Genomic DNA, 14,775 nt, shown 5'->3' on the forward strand with positions numbered 1-14,775 from the left:
ATACATATTGGTAGTTTCGAGTTCACTTAGAGTTTTCAAGTATAATTGCTATCATATAGTTTCAAAGACTGTCAGAGTATAAGTTAGGCAAGTATTCTTGGGTCGTCATTCGACATGGGATAGTCGAAGGTACCACACTCTAATACCGCACGATACCGTAAAGTACTTTTTTTCCACTTACCTTTTCTGCTTCTCTCAGCTGCTCTATCTTTGATTGCAAAAGGTCGAGTTCCTCCCTGGGAAAGTCCACCTCGTACTAAAACAACAAGATAGGAGCGGTTTTCAAAAGAGTGTTAAAAGTAATTTCGCGCTTGTTTTACGGCACGACAAAGAGCTGGTCAGAGAAAGAGAGAAAACCACTCGTGCTTGTTCTAGGCGGTTGAATATAAGGTTGCATAAGAGTCGAACTTAATCTTCGGAGAATTAGTTTGAGGAACAACCGTGGGTTGGCTACGGTGACGGCAAAGCCAACCAATAACTCTTTTTTTTCTTTTCCGCTTCCATGTCGTCAAAAAAGCTAACATTCCGGACAAGGAAGTGGACGAGGGAAAAATCGAGTGTTGCTGCTGAGTCGTCAAAAGTCTATTTTCAAGTTGCTGTTCCCTTCTGTCTTCCCTGCTTTCTTTTTTAGACAATCTTAGAGCAAAACGTTTTGCGTATTTTCATGCTAATCAAACTCCTTTCCATTTGAAAGTAAAAATGTTTAACGGTGTGATTGAAAATTCGCACAGAGATATCATATGTATTTAAACATGTTCAGAACGAATTAAAACGCGCCGGCTTGGAAACTTGTTTCAGTTGATGATTGAAAAGGCTTTCTGATCTCGCGAAATTGGAAAGTGTTCAAAGAACCTGAGCTAAGACGGAACAGAATAAAATTGAATACTTACTGAAGTCTCTTCAAAGTCCCGGAGTTTGTCTCTTAGCAAGGCATTTTCTTCTTCAAGTTCTTGCGTTTTCTATGGCAGGAAACAATCTTCAGAACAAAACTACTTTGTTTAAAGTGACATCATCTTCTTCCGGTTACGTACACTCTTCGTATCGTTCTAAATCCGCCAGATACTTTGGCAACTATAATTACACCAATCTTAGAAAATTCAGTTTCTTAAGAAATGGTTTTATACGAGAAAAACAGACTGACCGCCACAAAAGTCGAACTTTTACTGGGTCTCTCTTACAATAAAACACTATCGCTATATTCTAACGAATGACTCCTAACTGCCATTATTAAGTCATGTTCAAAGTTTAACCATTATAGTTCTTTTAGTGGTAGGTATTTATCTCGGAAATCACGTATTACGTTTGAAACGCCATCTAAAACCAGTGTTACCGTTGGCTCAAAGAGTTGAGGGTTCCGGCGGATTCTAATAGCTGAGGCCAGCCTAAGAAACAACTGAAGACTACATAAGTAACCTTCGTATACTAACCGTGGAGCCAACTAAACATTCGACCTTTTCTCTGAGGAGTGTATTTTCGTTCTCCAAGTCTCTCATATTCTGCAAATAGAATTTGGGATTTATCATAAATCATGTATGTATCATGTATGCCTTACACCAATTTAAACAGAAATCTTGTAGCCCGGCTTGGTCTCACTCTTTCAACGGAAACTTCCTATACCAGCCGCGTGAGATAGTTACGACATTAAGCTGACAAGTAGCATCCAAAGATGCCTGAACTGAACTTACAATTGTAGAATCTTCTAAGATCTGAATATTTTGTTTCAGGATCGCGTTTTCCTCTTCTAGTCTTTCCACAGCCTACAACAAATCGAAAATATACTCAAGTTCGCCCAAACACAGACAACATTACTGAACAGCAAGGTTTACCTGCGCAGTGGAATTCTCAAGATCCTGCATCTTCTGCATTAGTTCATCATTTCCTACGCGCTCCACAATCTGAAAAGTAATAGCAAAAACAATGAAAGAGTCGGTAGTTTTCTTCGATATAAAAAGAGAACTACAAACAGTAAATGTCCTAGAAAAACATGTGCTGCTTCTGATCGAAGTTTTGCCTTTTTTGTCAACGTCAAGCACGACTCTTGCGCGGTCAAGATCCATTCAGTTGAGCATCGATGCTGGACATCAGTAGATTTCGTAGTAGCGTTTTGGAAAAGTGACTATGAGATGCATACAAGGCACTTACGACTGAGATTCATACAGAAAATTGCAACTGCACTTTTCAAGATTTCGCAGGACGAGATTTGATTTTGAAGGACCAGTACCACGAAAGAACTACATGTATTAATCTTACCGGTGTGGCTTAGTGTTACATCGAAGTGCTTACAGATAAAGGACAAAAGTATTTTTCTTATGGCTACGTGTGTATACATCAAAGGGCATCGCAGGATTCACATATAGAAACGAGCGATCATTCTTTAAGTACAAATATAAAAGCTGTCAAAGTCCCTTTAAGGCTTTTAAAGAAAATCGAAAATCGAGCACAGGCATATAACATAGGGCGTCGGTCGAACAGGCCGTGAATCTGCCGTGAGGTGCAACATCTGTCTGAAGCTAACCATAACTCTCGAACATAAAATGACGTACTGGCAGTGAATAATTTTTCCCACAACACTTACAGCAGAATCCTCCAGTATTTTTATTGTTTCCTTTAGAGTTTCGTTTTCATATTCCAATTCCTCTTGCCTCTGAAAACGGAAACCATGGCAACCGTCAGCTGTATTATTTGTATTATTCGTGTTCTTTAGTCGTTTACTATCTCTTTTCATATCCGTAACAGTAAATGAAGAAACTGAGGCAGCTGCGAAAGAAGACTGAAAAAGTCTCCGCTTGAACATCGCGCAGAATGCCGCGACACCTTCGAAACTTAATTGCACAGTCATCGCGTAAATTTAAATTCGATCCGATTGTCCCATGGCTAAACAAAAAAGAAAATAACCAGAAAAAGAACCCATGGCATGACCGTGTGATTGCGCTGCAGTTGCTCAAATCGATGGCAGATGAGATGGTAGAGCAAGTACAGTGCAATCGCAGGGTCATGAGTTCGAGTCCGGTCTTGGATTTTATCATGGCAGACTTTTTTCGCCACTGATCAAGCCGCGAAGTTCAAATATAAGAAATTCCATATATTCTCTATCACTAGTTTGGAATTGACATACCCTTGCTTCCTTCATAATTTCAATTTGTTCCCTCAGCAACGCGTTTTCATTGACTACGTCTTCCACGTTCTTTAAAGAAAATAAAAATGAACAACTCTAATCTGGATAACTTTCTCCAGCGCAGATGCTAGCACCATTCTACGATCCAGTTGCCATTCTTGCGAATCAAATGACGCTTATACGTCACCTTGACCATGCAGCACCCAGCGGTTTTCATTTTATCAAGTGACGGCGTTCTTCTATGGAAGATTTTGAATCACCAAAAAGCTGGGAACACTTCACTTCATTTTTTGTCACTACCCTGGCATTCATCTATCGAAAGCCCAGAGGTGCCTTTCGGGTGTATTTTGGGTGCCAGAAATCCCTAAGTTTTTTCCTGCAAGATTAGCTTTTCTAACATTTCGATTCTTTTATAACCAATGACCCCAAGGTTGCATTTTTCCGTTTTGGGGGTTTTCCCCTCATAGGAAGGGTACTGAAGGATAGCGTTAGCACAGGAAAGATCGGCAGAAGCATTAGTTTGTTGTGGCTTATTTTCTAGTGTCCCAACAAACGGCATCAACACGCTCAATAAATTGCGCGTGTTACTTGAGCTTGTAATTGTGTCGTTAGCGATTGCCAGCCCTAACATTCAAAAAGTCAATTGCAAATGCACCGAGTAAATTTGCAATTCAAGCCATAAAAAGAACAAACGTTTCTTGACCAGTTACTCTTACCGGAGATCCTTCCAACATTTTTACTCTTTCCCTCAAAGATTCGTTTTCATCCTCCACCTTTTTCACTTCCTAAAACATTGGAAAGCTAACTTGAAGAACTGAAACTGAACTATGAGGGCAAGAGAGATCGATGAAAACTAAAAAACGAGGTGACATGGGTTCGAAGTTTTGAAAAAAGGCACCGAATAATTAATAAGGGCACGTAAATGGCTTCGTCTGATTTATCGCAAATCTTCTGTGGCCTTGAATGTCATCCAACTGGGATGCACGAAAAACTTGCCTCCAGCGGTTGACAGAGTGCATGAAGATGACATTGTCTGTCAACATGCTGTATCGTCATGGCACCCTGCTAGCAGAGCCTTTCTTAACTCGACGAGAAAGAAAGGACTCTGCAGAAATCGTGTCAAGTCGTCATTGAGTATGCGCAAGCCGTTGGTTGGAGACAGTTTCAAACCCAGGCTAAGCCTCGATCGCGCTCCTAGACGCCATATTGATTTTCGTACTGAAGGCTCGATTTTGACCTTCGCCTTGTTAAATATATGATGCGCGCGCTGCCTAAACCTGTTTGGCCAGAGTGACTAGCCCCGAAACTTGGGCTGCGGCGACTTAAAAGACTTGACACGATTTCTGCAGAGCCTCTCTTGCTCGCCGTCTGGTGAGTTTTAGAAGACTCTGCTCGCAGTGGTGTCATGGACACCTGCAGTCGAAACCACCTACATAAGAGTGTTACAATTAGAGATTTCTTGACTCACCACAGATTCTTCGTGCATCTGCTGTAATTGTTCTTTGAGTGTGTCACTTTGGTCTTCTAGTTCTTTTACTCTCTGAAACAGCAAATCAAATTACCAATAAGAGACGACCACAAGTTAAATGGTTTAAAAAGTTTTTTATACTAAATATTGACACTAACATGGAAGCCTTTGCGGTTGAATGAGGACGGACGGATTCGGATTCTCTTTACGAGATATTTCGCGCCGGTTTTCCTCAATGAATACGTATTGAAATAAAATTAAAAAAACTTAGAGAGAAAAGCCTTCAAGGGAGATTAAGATTTAAGAAAAACAGGTACTTTATCAGGAAGGAATGCTTTCAAACCAATTAAACAATACCAAGTTGTTCTTTTTGACAAAACATTCTTGAGTTTCATTTCCGACTAGCTTAGAAGACAATTCTACTGTAATGCATGGATCTAAAAGAAAAATCCGCTTTATAAATAGAAGACAACTGTTGGGCAATGATGATAAATATGCACCACAGTATCTATCTAAATATTACTTCGAATTTTCGTGGTTGAATCGATGAAAATTATAGAGACAGATAGGGAGAACTACAAAATCAGATTGTTTTCCGGAGACTTTAACTGACAAGGTACAAGACGGTTAGAATGAAAAAAGCCGTGAACCTCAGATTCAACCATCGTCTTGATTTCCTGCTTCAACAGCAAGTTTTCCTTAACCAGCACTTCAACATTCTGAAAAAGAAACAGTGAAAGAGATCAAACTTTTCCACACCGTCTGGACTCGTAGCTTAAGCCCTCTACTTTTAACTTGAACACTGTCAGTGAATCGCTACCTTGTGTTTCGTTAGCTCAGTTTTTGATTCACCTGATTTTAAAACGTTCTGTCTTTGCTTTACTTTGGACTTTATAAACAAAAAAAGGCAAATTAAATATGATGGTTAGTCTTACCGAAGATTCTTCCAGCATCTTCAATACTTTTTCCTTCAACATTTCGTTTTCATTCCTTAATTCTTCCATTCTCTGACAAAAAGAAGAGAGATTGGAAAGCGAACATGATTTATCAAGGGCGCAAAAAAAGTCTTTATTACCGCCACACTACAGGGGCCGTGAATGTTATCCAACTGGGATACAAGTCTTCCTCTTCCGAGAATTTAGCTCCATATTATGCAGATACGATTTTGTTTGAAAAGTGACCCACTGATCACGTGACTAGCTTTCGTTGCAACACGTGCACATTCTTTGAAGAGAGAGTCTGAGGCGACAGAATTTATGATCACAGAACCTGGGAATACAAACCCGCACACTTTTGGCCTTGTCAAAGTGTTCTCGCAAGGTCGTCCTTACGCATGCCAAAGTCAAGTGTGTTTTAACCGGTCTAAAGGTACCTCAGTATTAACTCATTTGATGCAAGCGGTTTCGATGATTATACAGTCTTCTGTTTCACAGGCTCTTAGAGGCTGCCATAACATTACATACCTCGGGGTCAACATTAATTTCCACCTGTTTCCTCAGCGAACAGTTTTCATTGAAGAGGTCTTCCACCTTCTAAAGACATAAGTCATAAAAAGAAAGGAGCTTAAAGGTCACACTGCAACCGGGTTGGCAATCAACCTGACATGATTGGATGAGACTCTGGTTTGAAAAATAATCGTAACTTCGTAAGTTAATCCTTATTCTTTAATCCAGAGCAGCATCAAAGCATGTCTGGTTACCCTCCTCCTAAGGTCATTTAGTATGCCTTTATGCCGCTACACGGTCACCTTACCCTTTTAAGGCTCTTGTTACAACTAAAGTTTGGCTGACTCACCGCAGATTCTTCATACATCTCCTGCAATTTTTCTCTGAGTGTTTCATTTTGGGCTTCAAGTTCTTTTACTCGCTGAAACAACAGAACAGACTGAGCGGTCTTTTCCCCTGCGACAGCCTTATACAAGTAAGTGATGTGCCACATGTTAAATGGCTTTCACGTACACATACTTGAACAGAATGTTACAACTATCACGCGAAAAAGATGAGAGTAGAGATTCGGCAAACACGAATGGGACACAGTACCACGTGACAACTATTTGTCCTTACTTGACAGTTTCAAGTGAAGGAAACAGTTTCGCGTTTACCACACGCTTTTACTCCGATGTTTTTAAATTCAAAAGAAACTTACGGTCAGGACCAGTGTTTGTGATGCTGAAAGATATACAAACTCTTATACAAAAACAAAGCCTTCCAACAATTCAAAAGTCTCTGTCAAAGCCAACCGAAGCGAAGAAGAAAATGCATGACTTTTGAAGTTGAGCCTTTTAGGTTATTTACCAAACTGTTTTAATGAACCGTGCAACAGAGAGCATACCGTCCCAAGTGTTGATGAAAACACACAATATTTCAATAACAAAGACAACATCTAACATTAAATAACAAATGCAACATGTGGTTCGTATTGCGGAGATTTTTCTTGACAAGAAAATGCCTTGATTGAAAAGAGGAACAAACCTCAGCTTCAACCGTAGTTCCCATCTGTTCCTTCAACCGTGAGTTTTCCTTCAGAAGGTCTTCAATATTCTGAAACAGAGACATAGCGGAGGCGATGTTAGTTCTATGCTTGTTATGCTTTTCACAGTTGTGGAATCTTGTCAGTAACAGTAATATTATTAATATTTATCACCATCATAATCACAATCATAACGACAGTCACTTAATCAAAGTCCTCAGCGTAATTTGCAGGGCACCAAACTGAACTACTTAAAGGAAACCTCCACTAAAACAAGAATGCAACTTCAAAATATTCAAAATAATAATGTTTACAATCAAAATTGTTCAAACGTTTTCCAATGGAATCGTTTGTATCCGAAATAAATGAATTTCAAAAACGCTTGTTTTGGTTTTCAAATTTCCTGGGCGCCGCCATCTTGAATAATTGTGACGTGTTATGGTTGCTCTTTTGTACTTCCACAAAGAACTTTTGTTTTAAAACAATAGGGCAACCATGAAACGTCACAATTATTCAAGATGGCGGCGCCCGGGAAATTTGAAAACCAAAAAAACCGTTTTTAGAATTTATTTATTTTGGATACAAACGCTCCCATTTGAAAACGTTCGAACAATTTTGATTGTGAGCATTATGTTAACTATTTTAAAGATATGTTCCTTTTTTAGTGTAGGTTCCCTTTAAATCCAATCAAATTCAAATTAACTGTTAGTTTTTCACAAGAGGGCAAAAGCTGGGCAGCTGCTGCAGGTACCAGAGCAGAAATTACGTAAAACAAAAGAAGCAAAAGACAGAAAACAAAACAACTCCACATTGGTGAAGACCGATTGCTTTCACCTCTGCACAAACCCTGCTTCCTCATGTTCAATACCAGGAAAGGACTTAGAATAGAGTCGTTTGAATCGTAAAAGTAACCGATCACCCGAAAAGGATCTAAAAATTGGAACGTTCACAAAATTCCTCTTTCTTTAGACGAAAAGACAAAGTATATATCAATTCAATTCTTTATTCACACTATTCAAAGCACTTACACACAATTTATATTACAAATAATAACAAAAAAAGAAAAGAAGAATGATATTAGGCCATATTATAGACAGCTGATAGGTGTGCGGTGTCCCAAGGAGCAAAGCTTTCTAGTTGGACATCGCCATCTGAAAATCTGCAATTTCATTCTGAACTCTATTCTTTGTGCAGACAGTCCAGTCCTTTTGAAAGCTAAGGTTAATGGTTGGATCTCTCCGAGTTAGTCACGGGTGGGTAATAAGCGGACCGTATATGTTTATACAAAACTAAAAAATTAAGCATGAATAATATCTGAAATGACAACATGTCTCGTGCTACTCACAGTGGACATTTCGAGGACACGGATTTGGTTTTCTTCCTCAACTTCTTTCGCTCTCTGAAACGATAAGGCTTCCAAAGTTATCAATCGCATCGCGTCTAGTTCCTTTTTATAACACGCCTTTAACGTTTAATAACGGTGTTAATTAATAGGCGTCTTCAAAAACATTCGAGTCCTTGTAAGTGAGTTAAAGAGCTTAAGCACGTGCGTTTTTCAGACGCAGACGACAACCGGAAGAGAACATTTCGCGTGCCAGGACAATGCATGGTGTCTCCCAGATCTTTTATACTAATCATCTATAATGGAGAAAAGGTACTTCGCAATGTAAAGGTGGTTGTGTGAAGACGACTTAAAAAAGGAAAACAGCTCACGCTCGGTTAATTGCCGCCCGCGTCTCAAAAACGCACGTGCTTAAACTCCCTATTGTAGATGTGTTTGGAGATGGCCTCATATCTAAAGGCCTTAAGATAGTTACCCTATACTTCACAGCCCACTCGTCTACAGGCAATGAGAACGAAAAATGAGTTTACCTCTTTCTCAGCTGAAAGAGATTGAACTTGTTGCCTTAAAGAGTCATTTTCCCTTTCGAGGTCTTCAGTATTCTGAACGAAAAAAAGAAGAAAGAAGCCACAGAAATATATAAAAAAAGTTCCAGCTATCTATTAGAAAAGTACCCTGCCAGGTTAGCATAGAAGTTGCTTCTCCTAATGGGTGAGGTTGATTTAAATCAAGTACTGAAGACGTTACATAGCAACGACTTGAACCGGATTACGATGATTAGTGGTTTTACTTAAAACGTGGCCGTGTGTTTTCAAAAGCTCGCTAATCTCGGGTTAGTTTTATTAAAGCTATTTATCCAATCCAAGGGCCAATTACATGCCTTGAATGCGATGATAAATAAATAACATAGCCCTTGGTCCTACATTCTCTCTCAAAAATGAAGCCGGCTGGGCGTGACATCTCATGAATTAGACCATGTTGGCAAAAACAAACCATAAGTCAATAGGGAATTTTCCAAGTGTTGGACATACAGACAAAGATACAGCTTTAATGGTAATAAGGAGGTTTGGATCCTGTAATGCCGGATTGCAAATCGGCCATGCTTTTCCACACAGTTGGAGGAAGAGCGACAGTTTTACACACAAGGGGATGGACCAAGGGCTCATACCGTAGATTCCACAAGGACTCTGACTTTCTCTCTTAGTTCTTCATTCTCCTTCTCAACAGCCTTGACATCCTGATCACTGACCTAAGCAAAAAAAGACTGAAAACACTAAAAATGTGTGGAACGCAGAGACCAGGGATTCCAACCCTCCCGATTACGATTTGGTTTTCTTCCTCTACTTCTTTCGCTAGCTGAAACGAAAAAGCTTCCAAAATTATCTATCGTATCGTGTCTAGTTCCCTTTCATAACCCGCCTCTAATGTTAAATGACGGTGTTTGTTGATAGACGTCTTCAAACACACTCGCGGGACGCCAGTGTGTCCCTGGAGATGTCCTCGTATCAAAGGCCTTCAAACGGGTCACTCTATACTTCATTACCCAAGGCAAAAAATGAAAAATGAGTTTACCTCTTGCTCAGCTGAAAGAGCTTGAACTTGTCGCCTTAAGGAGTCATTTTCCCTTTCGAGGTCTTCAGTATTCTGAACGAGAAAATAATAAAGAAGCCACAGAAGTAAATTAAAAGTTCCAGCCAGGTTAGCAAAGAAGTTGCGTCTACTAATGGGCGAGGTTGATTTTAATTATGTGAGACGTTACATAGCAACGACTTGAACAGGATTACGCTGATTAGTGGTTTTACTTAAACATGGGTTTGTTCTAAAGGGCTCGTAAATGAGGTACGAAGATGTTCTAGCCATTGCTCTGACAGTGCCAAGATATTTCTTTTTCTTAAAGTTAAAATTTCTAACCGAAAAAACAGTTTTCTAATGTTAGCCTCGTTTCACGCGACATATATATCACGTGACGTCCATAAATATATATATATATAATGTGTGTTTTCTCACGAAGACACGTAAAATATGTCATTGCTCTGAATCGTGGAAATTAAAATTTCGACCACAAAAAACAATTGTCACATATCAGCCTCGTTTTCATGTTGACTGAAATGAAGAGAATATGGTCACGCCCCCTTATCCTCTGAAAAAGGAGTTTCGCCGCTGGACCTACATCAGAAAATGTTCAGTACTTAATAAGTGTACTATCCTGTCAAGTTACATGCTTCTATCACAAAGTGAACGATTTTTGGTGTAACAGCTGGACTATTAGTTTTATTAAAGCTTTTTATCCAATCCAACGGCCAATTACATACTTTAGCTGCGATGATGAATAATTAACATAACCATTGGTCCTATAATCTCTCTCACAAATGTAGCCGACTAGGCGTGATATCGCATGAATGAGGCCATGTTGGCAAAAACAAACCATAAGTCAATAGGGAATTTTCCAAGTGTTGGACATACAGACAAAGATACAGCTTTAATGGTAATAAGGAGGTTTGGATCCTGTAATGCCGGATTGCAGGTCGGCCATGCATTTCCACATGGTTGGGGGAAGAGCGACAGTTTTACACACAAGGGGTCGGATCACGCGCTTATACCATAGATTCCTCGAGGGTTCTGATTTTCTCTCGTAGTTCTTCATTCTCTTTCTCGACAGCCTTGACATCCTTATCAGTGACCTAAGAAACATAAAATAACAATACCGTGAATAGATAGAACGCAAAGAAAGTGGTCGCAACCTGCATGACGCGTGCAAGTATGATGTTAAGGTCGCTGGATTCACAGCAATGGACACAAATTCAGAATCGAAATAATGTGGATTGGTCTGTGCAGAATTATCAGAAAATCACCCACAGCGCTTGCAAATACTGCTTACCACTACTTCCTCGAGCATTTTGATTTTCTCTATGAGCAAACCATTTTCTTCTTCCAACTCTTCTAATGTCTGTCAAATACACACAAAATAAAGTTCACAAATGCGGAAGAAAGGAACTACCTTCATTTAAAACTAAGTTGAAAGGATCTTAAGGTTTTAAGACAGAAGTGATCGAGAATTCACTCCCCCCGCCACACCCCCCGAATAAACTACAAGCACAATCTCAAGACGACTTCGTGTGTTTACAGTTCAGCCACTCACCGCCGTTTCCCTCAAGTTTTGGATCTCTTCTCTGAGTAACTGGTTTTCCTCCTTCAATTCTTTTGCAGCCTAAATGTGAAAATACAATGAAGAGTCACACAATGGCTGAAAACGGCAGCTAGCAAGGTTTTCACTGTATTGGCATACCTCCACTTGCTCTTTAAGCACAGCCATCTCCTCCTCGAGTACTCCACTATTCTGCAAGGCAAGAATATTCCACAACCAAATTTTAACTCTTGTAGTCTTAAGTTTTTACCAACAAGTAACAACAACAAAATCAACAATCCGCGATATCGATTAATTCCTGCTGAGATGAAGCGTACGTAAGTTCATAATATATGTTTTTAAGGCAACAAGGGTAACTGGAAACCATGCGAGTTATCGTCAAATAGGCCTGCGTGCCATAGACTACCTTTCAGAAAAGGTTTCACTTGGGTTGAAGGCAGGGTTGACCCTATGTTAATCACGTTCTTTACATCACATCAACAATCAATATAGTTACCCTCATCATCACCAATATCATCCCCAACATCATTACCACCATTACGAACATTATCACCAACGTCATCAACAATGCCACTTTCACTGTAACCGCCCTGACATTTCCATCACCATCAACGCGACTGCTAGCAATCCCCTGAATGTCAGTCGAGCCGCATGCTTTTTGAGTCAATCGTAATTTGTCATGCAATCGAGAGAAATGGTCGAGTGACTCTCGATTGTGTGACAAACGCACGATTGAGAGGCGATTGACTCAAAAACCTCGCGGTTCTACTGACATGAAAGAAACTGGTACCAAGTCACGTGAACCACTACATTAGCATGAAAACACAATTGAACTTCAATTCTCTTTTCTGCACAAGAAAATTAAAAATTCGGACAAAAGCAAAGACCGCGCAACGCGGTCAAATGCTAAGAACCATGAGAGACTTACTTGTGTGTTTTCCAATAACTGAATCTGTCTTTTCAAAACTTCATTTTCGTCTTCCAGCTCTTTTAATTTCTGAAAAATGTACGAAACACGCTATGACGACAAGTTTATCGTGGTTCCCGTGTGACACTGCTTTCGAAAAACAAAGCTCTTTGAGTTTTAGTTAACTGGGTTTTCTGGGATGGCAGAAAATTTAAATTTGAAAAGGAAAACGCCAGGTCAAACTGCCCGGCCAAGTAATGGAAGTCATGACCACAATGAAAGTCATTTGGTCGCTTGCAACAAGAATTTGGCGAGCAACAAGCGTTTTTCCTTTCGCGTCGTCCCAAACCCACGAAGGAGAAACAAAATTTTGTCCAATGACAGTTAAAACAAGTCTGCTACGAAGTAAAAACGGAATGCTTTTCTTCCTGAGCGAACCATAATCTCTTTATTACGACTTTCCATACTTCACATTTCAATTCCACGAAGTCTAGTTTCCCATATTCCTTAACTTATAACAAATATTTCCATTCATATATCGAGAGAGAAAAAGGAAAAATACTGGATTTCGCATTCATCACTAAAAATAAAACAGGGGAGAATAAATTTGAAAATAATTGTAAGCAATGAAGCTTAACCTTAGCGTCCACTGTCACTCCACTATCATCTGTCTCCAGCGTTTCTTTCAGTGTTTCCAGATTCAGCATCTCAGAATCTTGTCTTTCCATTAAAAACCGGTCAAACTTGTTAACAGCACTGCTATCCTGTGGCATATCTATTAACACGTCTCTTTCCTCCGATTCTTCTTCCTCTTCACCTTCATCAAGGTTTTCTTGCAAATTCTGCAAATGCAGCATTTCCGAGTCCTTTCTCTCTTGAAGAAACCGGTCAAACCGGTTTATCGCAGTGTGACGCCGTGGCATGTCCGTTAATACGTCGCTGTTCTCTGCTTCAGAAGGAGGTACAATCGGGCCGTCTGTTTGCTTCAATGCAGAATCGCTGTCGTCACGAGAAGTAAATAGTGGTCCCGACCCGTCTTCTGAAGACGCAAAAGTGAGAGTTTACCTTCAACGGTGTTCACTTTATGAAAAACAGTTAAGGGACTATAACACGCCAGTTTATGAAGTTTTCAAAATAAAAATGGGTAGAAATCAAAGGTAAGTAACCAAGTGAGTTTTTCACCGACTTGTTGGCTCACTTTCCAAAGCATCAAACCTAAAAGCAAGGGGTCGAACAATGCAGAGTGTACAAAATGTATCGACCTATTAATCACATGGTATGAGTACGATAAATTGCGCGCGCTTTAGTGTTAGAAAGTTCTAACAAGCGTTATATATACGCAAACACTGATCAAAAAGCGAAAGGGAGTGGGCGTCTGTGGTCTATCGACGATGTGTGAGTGAGATATTTACAGGAGCCTTAAACAAAAAGAAGCACTATAATAGGGAAGATATCTGTTTACAAACATTGCTTTTGTTATTCAAATTTGCCATCCACAGGAACAAAAGAACTTTTGTTTCGACAGCGAATGGGGCTCTGGTTGGCACATTGATGACAATGAATGACGTCAACGATATCTTCCCTACAAGAGTTGCTCGAATTCATCCATGCACAACCGATAAAATCCAAGGGAATATATAAATACTTGTATTCTCCAATATCGGAAACACAGTACCCACACTTGAAAAAACAGGCTTATAACTATATTAGTGGACTGATAACAAAAGGCAAACAAACTGCATAAAAGCATGCCCTAGTTCGTTTACTTGCCTCTAATGTCAATGGCTTCAGGCAGGAAGGTACCCGCATCATCTTGAGTCATACGATCATCTACCGAAGACAGAGGCACGTTGCCTTCGTTCGCGTCCTTCTGATGCTCTGCCAACACACCCACGACATCAATAAGCTCGCATTGAATACTAACGTCTACATAAAAAGTACCATCTTTCTCCCCTGTCCATGATTCACGACCTGATTTGTCCAAGTCTTCCTCTTCAAGTTGTTGGCTATCTGAGGTATGCTCAGAGAGGTAATTCGAGTCGATAAGCGTATTAGGCAAAGGGCTTTTTTCAATTTCACATTCTGATGGCAATTCTCTATCTTGAAGTTGGTCCGTAGGGACGACATCGCTTTGCCGTACTACAAGATGAATGGGATTGAAGCCTGTTGAGGCAATTAAATGGGCAAGTTAGAGGGTTTAACAAAGCCTCAGTTAAAACAGTTAAATCTGAGCACGAACAATGTAGACGATTACTGGCCATTTCCAAGAAGGATCAGAAGATACAATCAAACGCACCTAGCCTCAAAATATTTCCTTCCGCAAAATTTA

The 14,775-nt window shown here is 39.9% G+C and overlaps 1 protein-coding gene across 3 annotated transcripts in view; it reads right to left on the minus strand.

Moving 5' to 3' along the window:
- LOC138043450 (golgin subfamily B member 1-like) overlaps positions 1–14,775 on the minus strand; it is a 132,322-nt gene that overhangs the window by 73,374 nt on the left and 44,173 nt on the right. For 2 of the 3 annotated variants that reach the window (XM_068889720.1, XM_068889718.1), the window contains exons 19-43: positions 14,217–14,609; positions 13,085–13,485; positions 12,468–12,536; positions 11,681–11,731; positions 11,534–11,602; positions 11,273–11,341; positions 10,995–11,075; positions 9,967–10,038; positions 9,563–9,643; positions 8,925–8,996; positions 8,398–8,451; positions 7,055–7,123; positions 6,378–6,449; positions 6,047–6,115; positions 5,519–5,590; positions 5,234–5,302; positions 4,584–4,655; positions 3,832–3,900; positions 3,116–3,184; positions 2,576–2,644; positions 1,827–1,895; positions 1,686–1,757; positions 1,428–1,496; positions 891–959; positions 182–256 (exon numbers count right to left, since the gene is read on the minus strand). In XM_068889720.1, the coding sequence (XP_068745821.1) occupies positions 182–256; positions 891–959; positions 1,428–1,496; positions 1,686–1,757; positions 1,827–1,895; positions 2,576–2,644; positions 3,116–3,184; positions 3,832–3,900; positions 4,584–4,655; positions 5,234–5,302; positions 5,519–5,590; positions 6,047–6,115; positions 6,378–6,449; positions 7,055–7,123; positions 8,398–8,451; positions 8,925–8,996; positions 9,563–9,643; positions 9,967–10,038; positions 10,995–11,075; positions 11,273–11,341; positions 11,534–11,602; positions 11,681–11,731; positions 12,468–12,536; positions 13,085–13,485; positions 14,217–14,609 (2,396 nt within the window). The remainder of the gene's footprint in view (positions 1–181; positions 257–890; positions 960–1,427; positions 1,497–1,685; positions 1,758–1,826; positions 1,896–2,575; positions 2,645–3,115; positions 3,185–3,831; positions 3,901–4,583; positions 4,656–5,233; positions 5,303–5,518; positions 5,591–6,046; positions 6,116–6,377; positions 6,450–7,054; positions 7,124–8,397; positions 8,452–8,924; positions 8,997–9,562; positions 9,644–9,966; positions 10,039–10,994; positions 11,076–11,272; positions 11,342–11,533; positions 11,603–11,680; positions 11,732–12,467; positions 12,537–13,084; positions 13,486–14,216; positions 14,610–14,775) is intronic. The other variant, XM_068889719.1, reaches the window with a different exon arrangement.

Source organism: Montipora capricornis, chromosome 3 (assembly GCF_036669925.1).
Source record: "Montipora capricornis isolate CH-2021 chromosome 3, ASM3666992v2, whole genome shotgun sequence".
NCBI lineage: Eukaryota > Metazoa > Cnidaria > Anthozoa > Scleractinia > Acroporidae > Montipora > Montipora capricornis.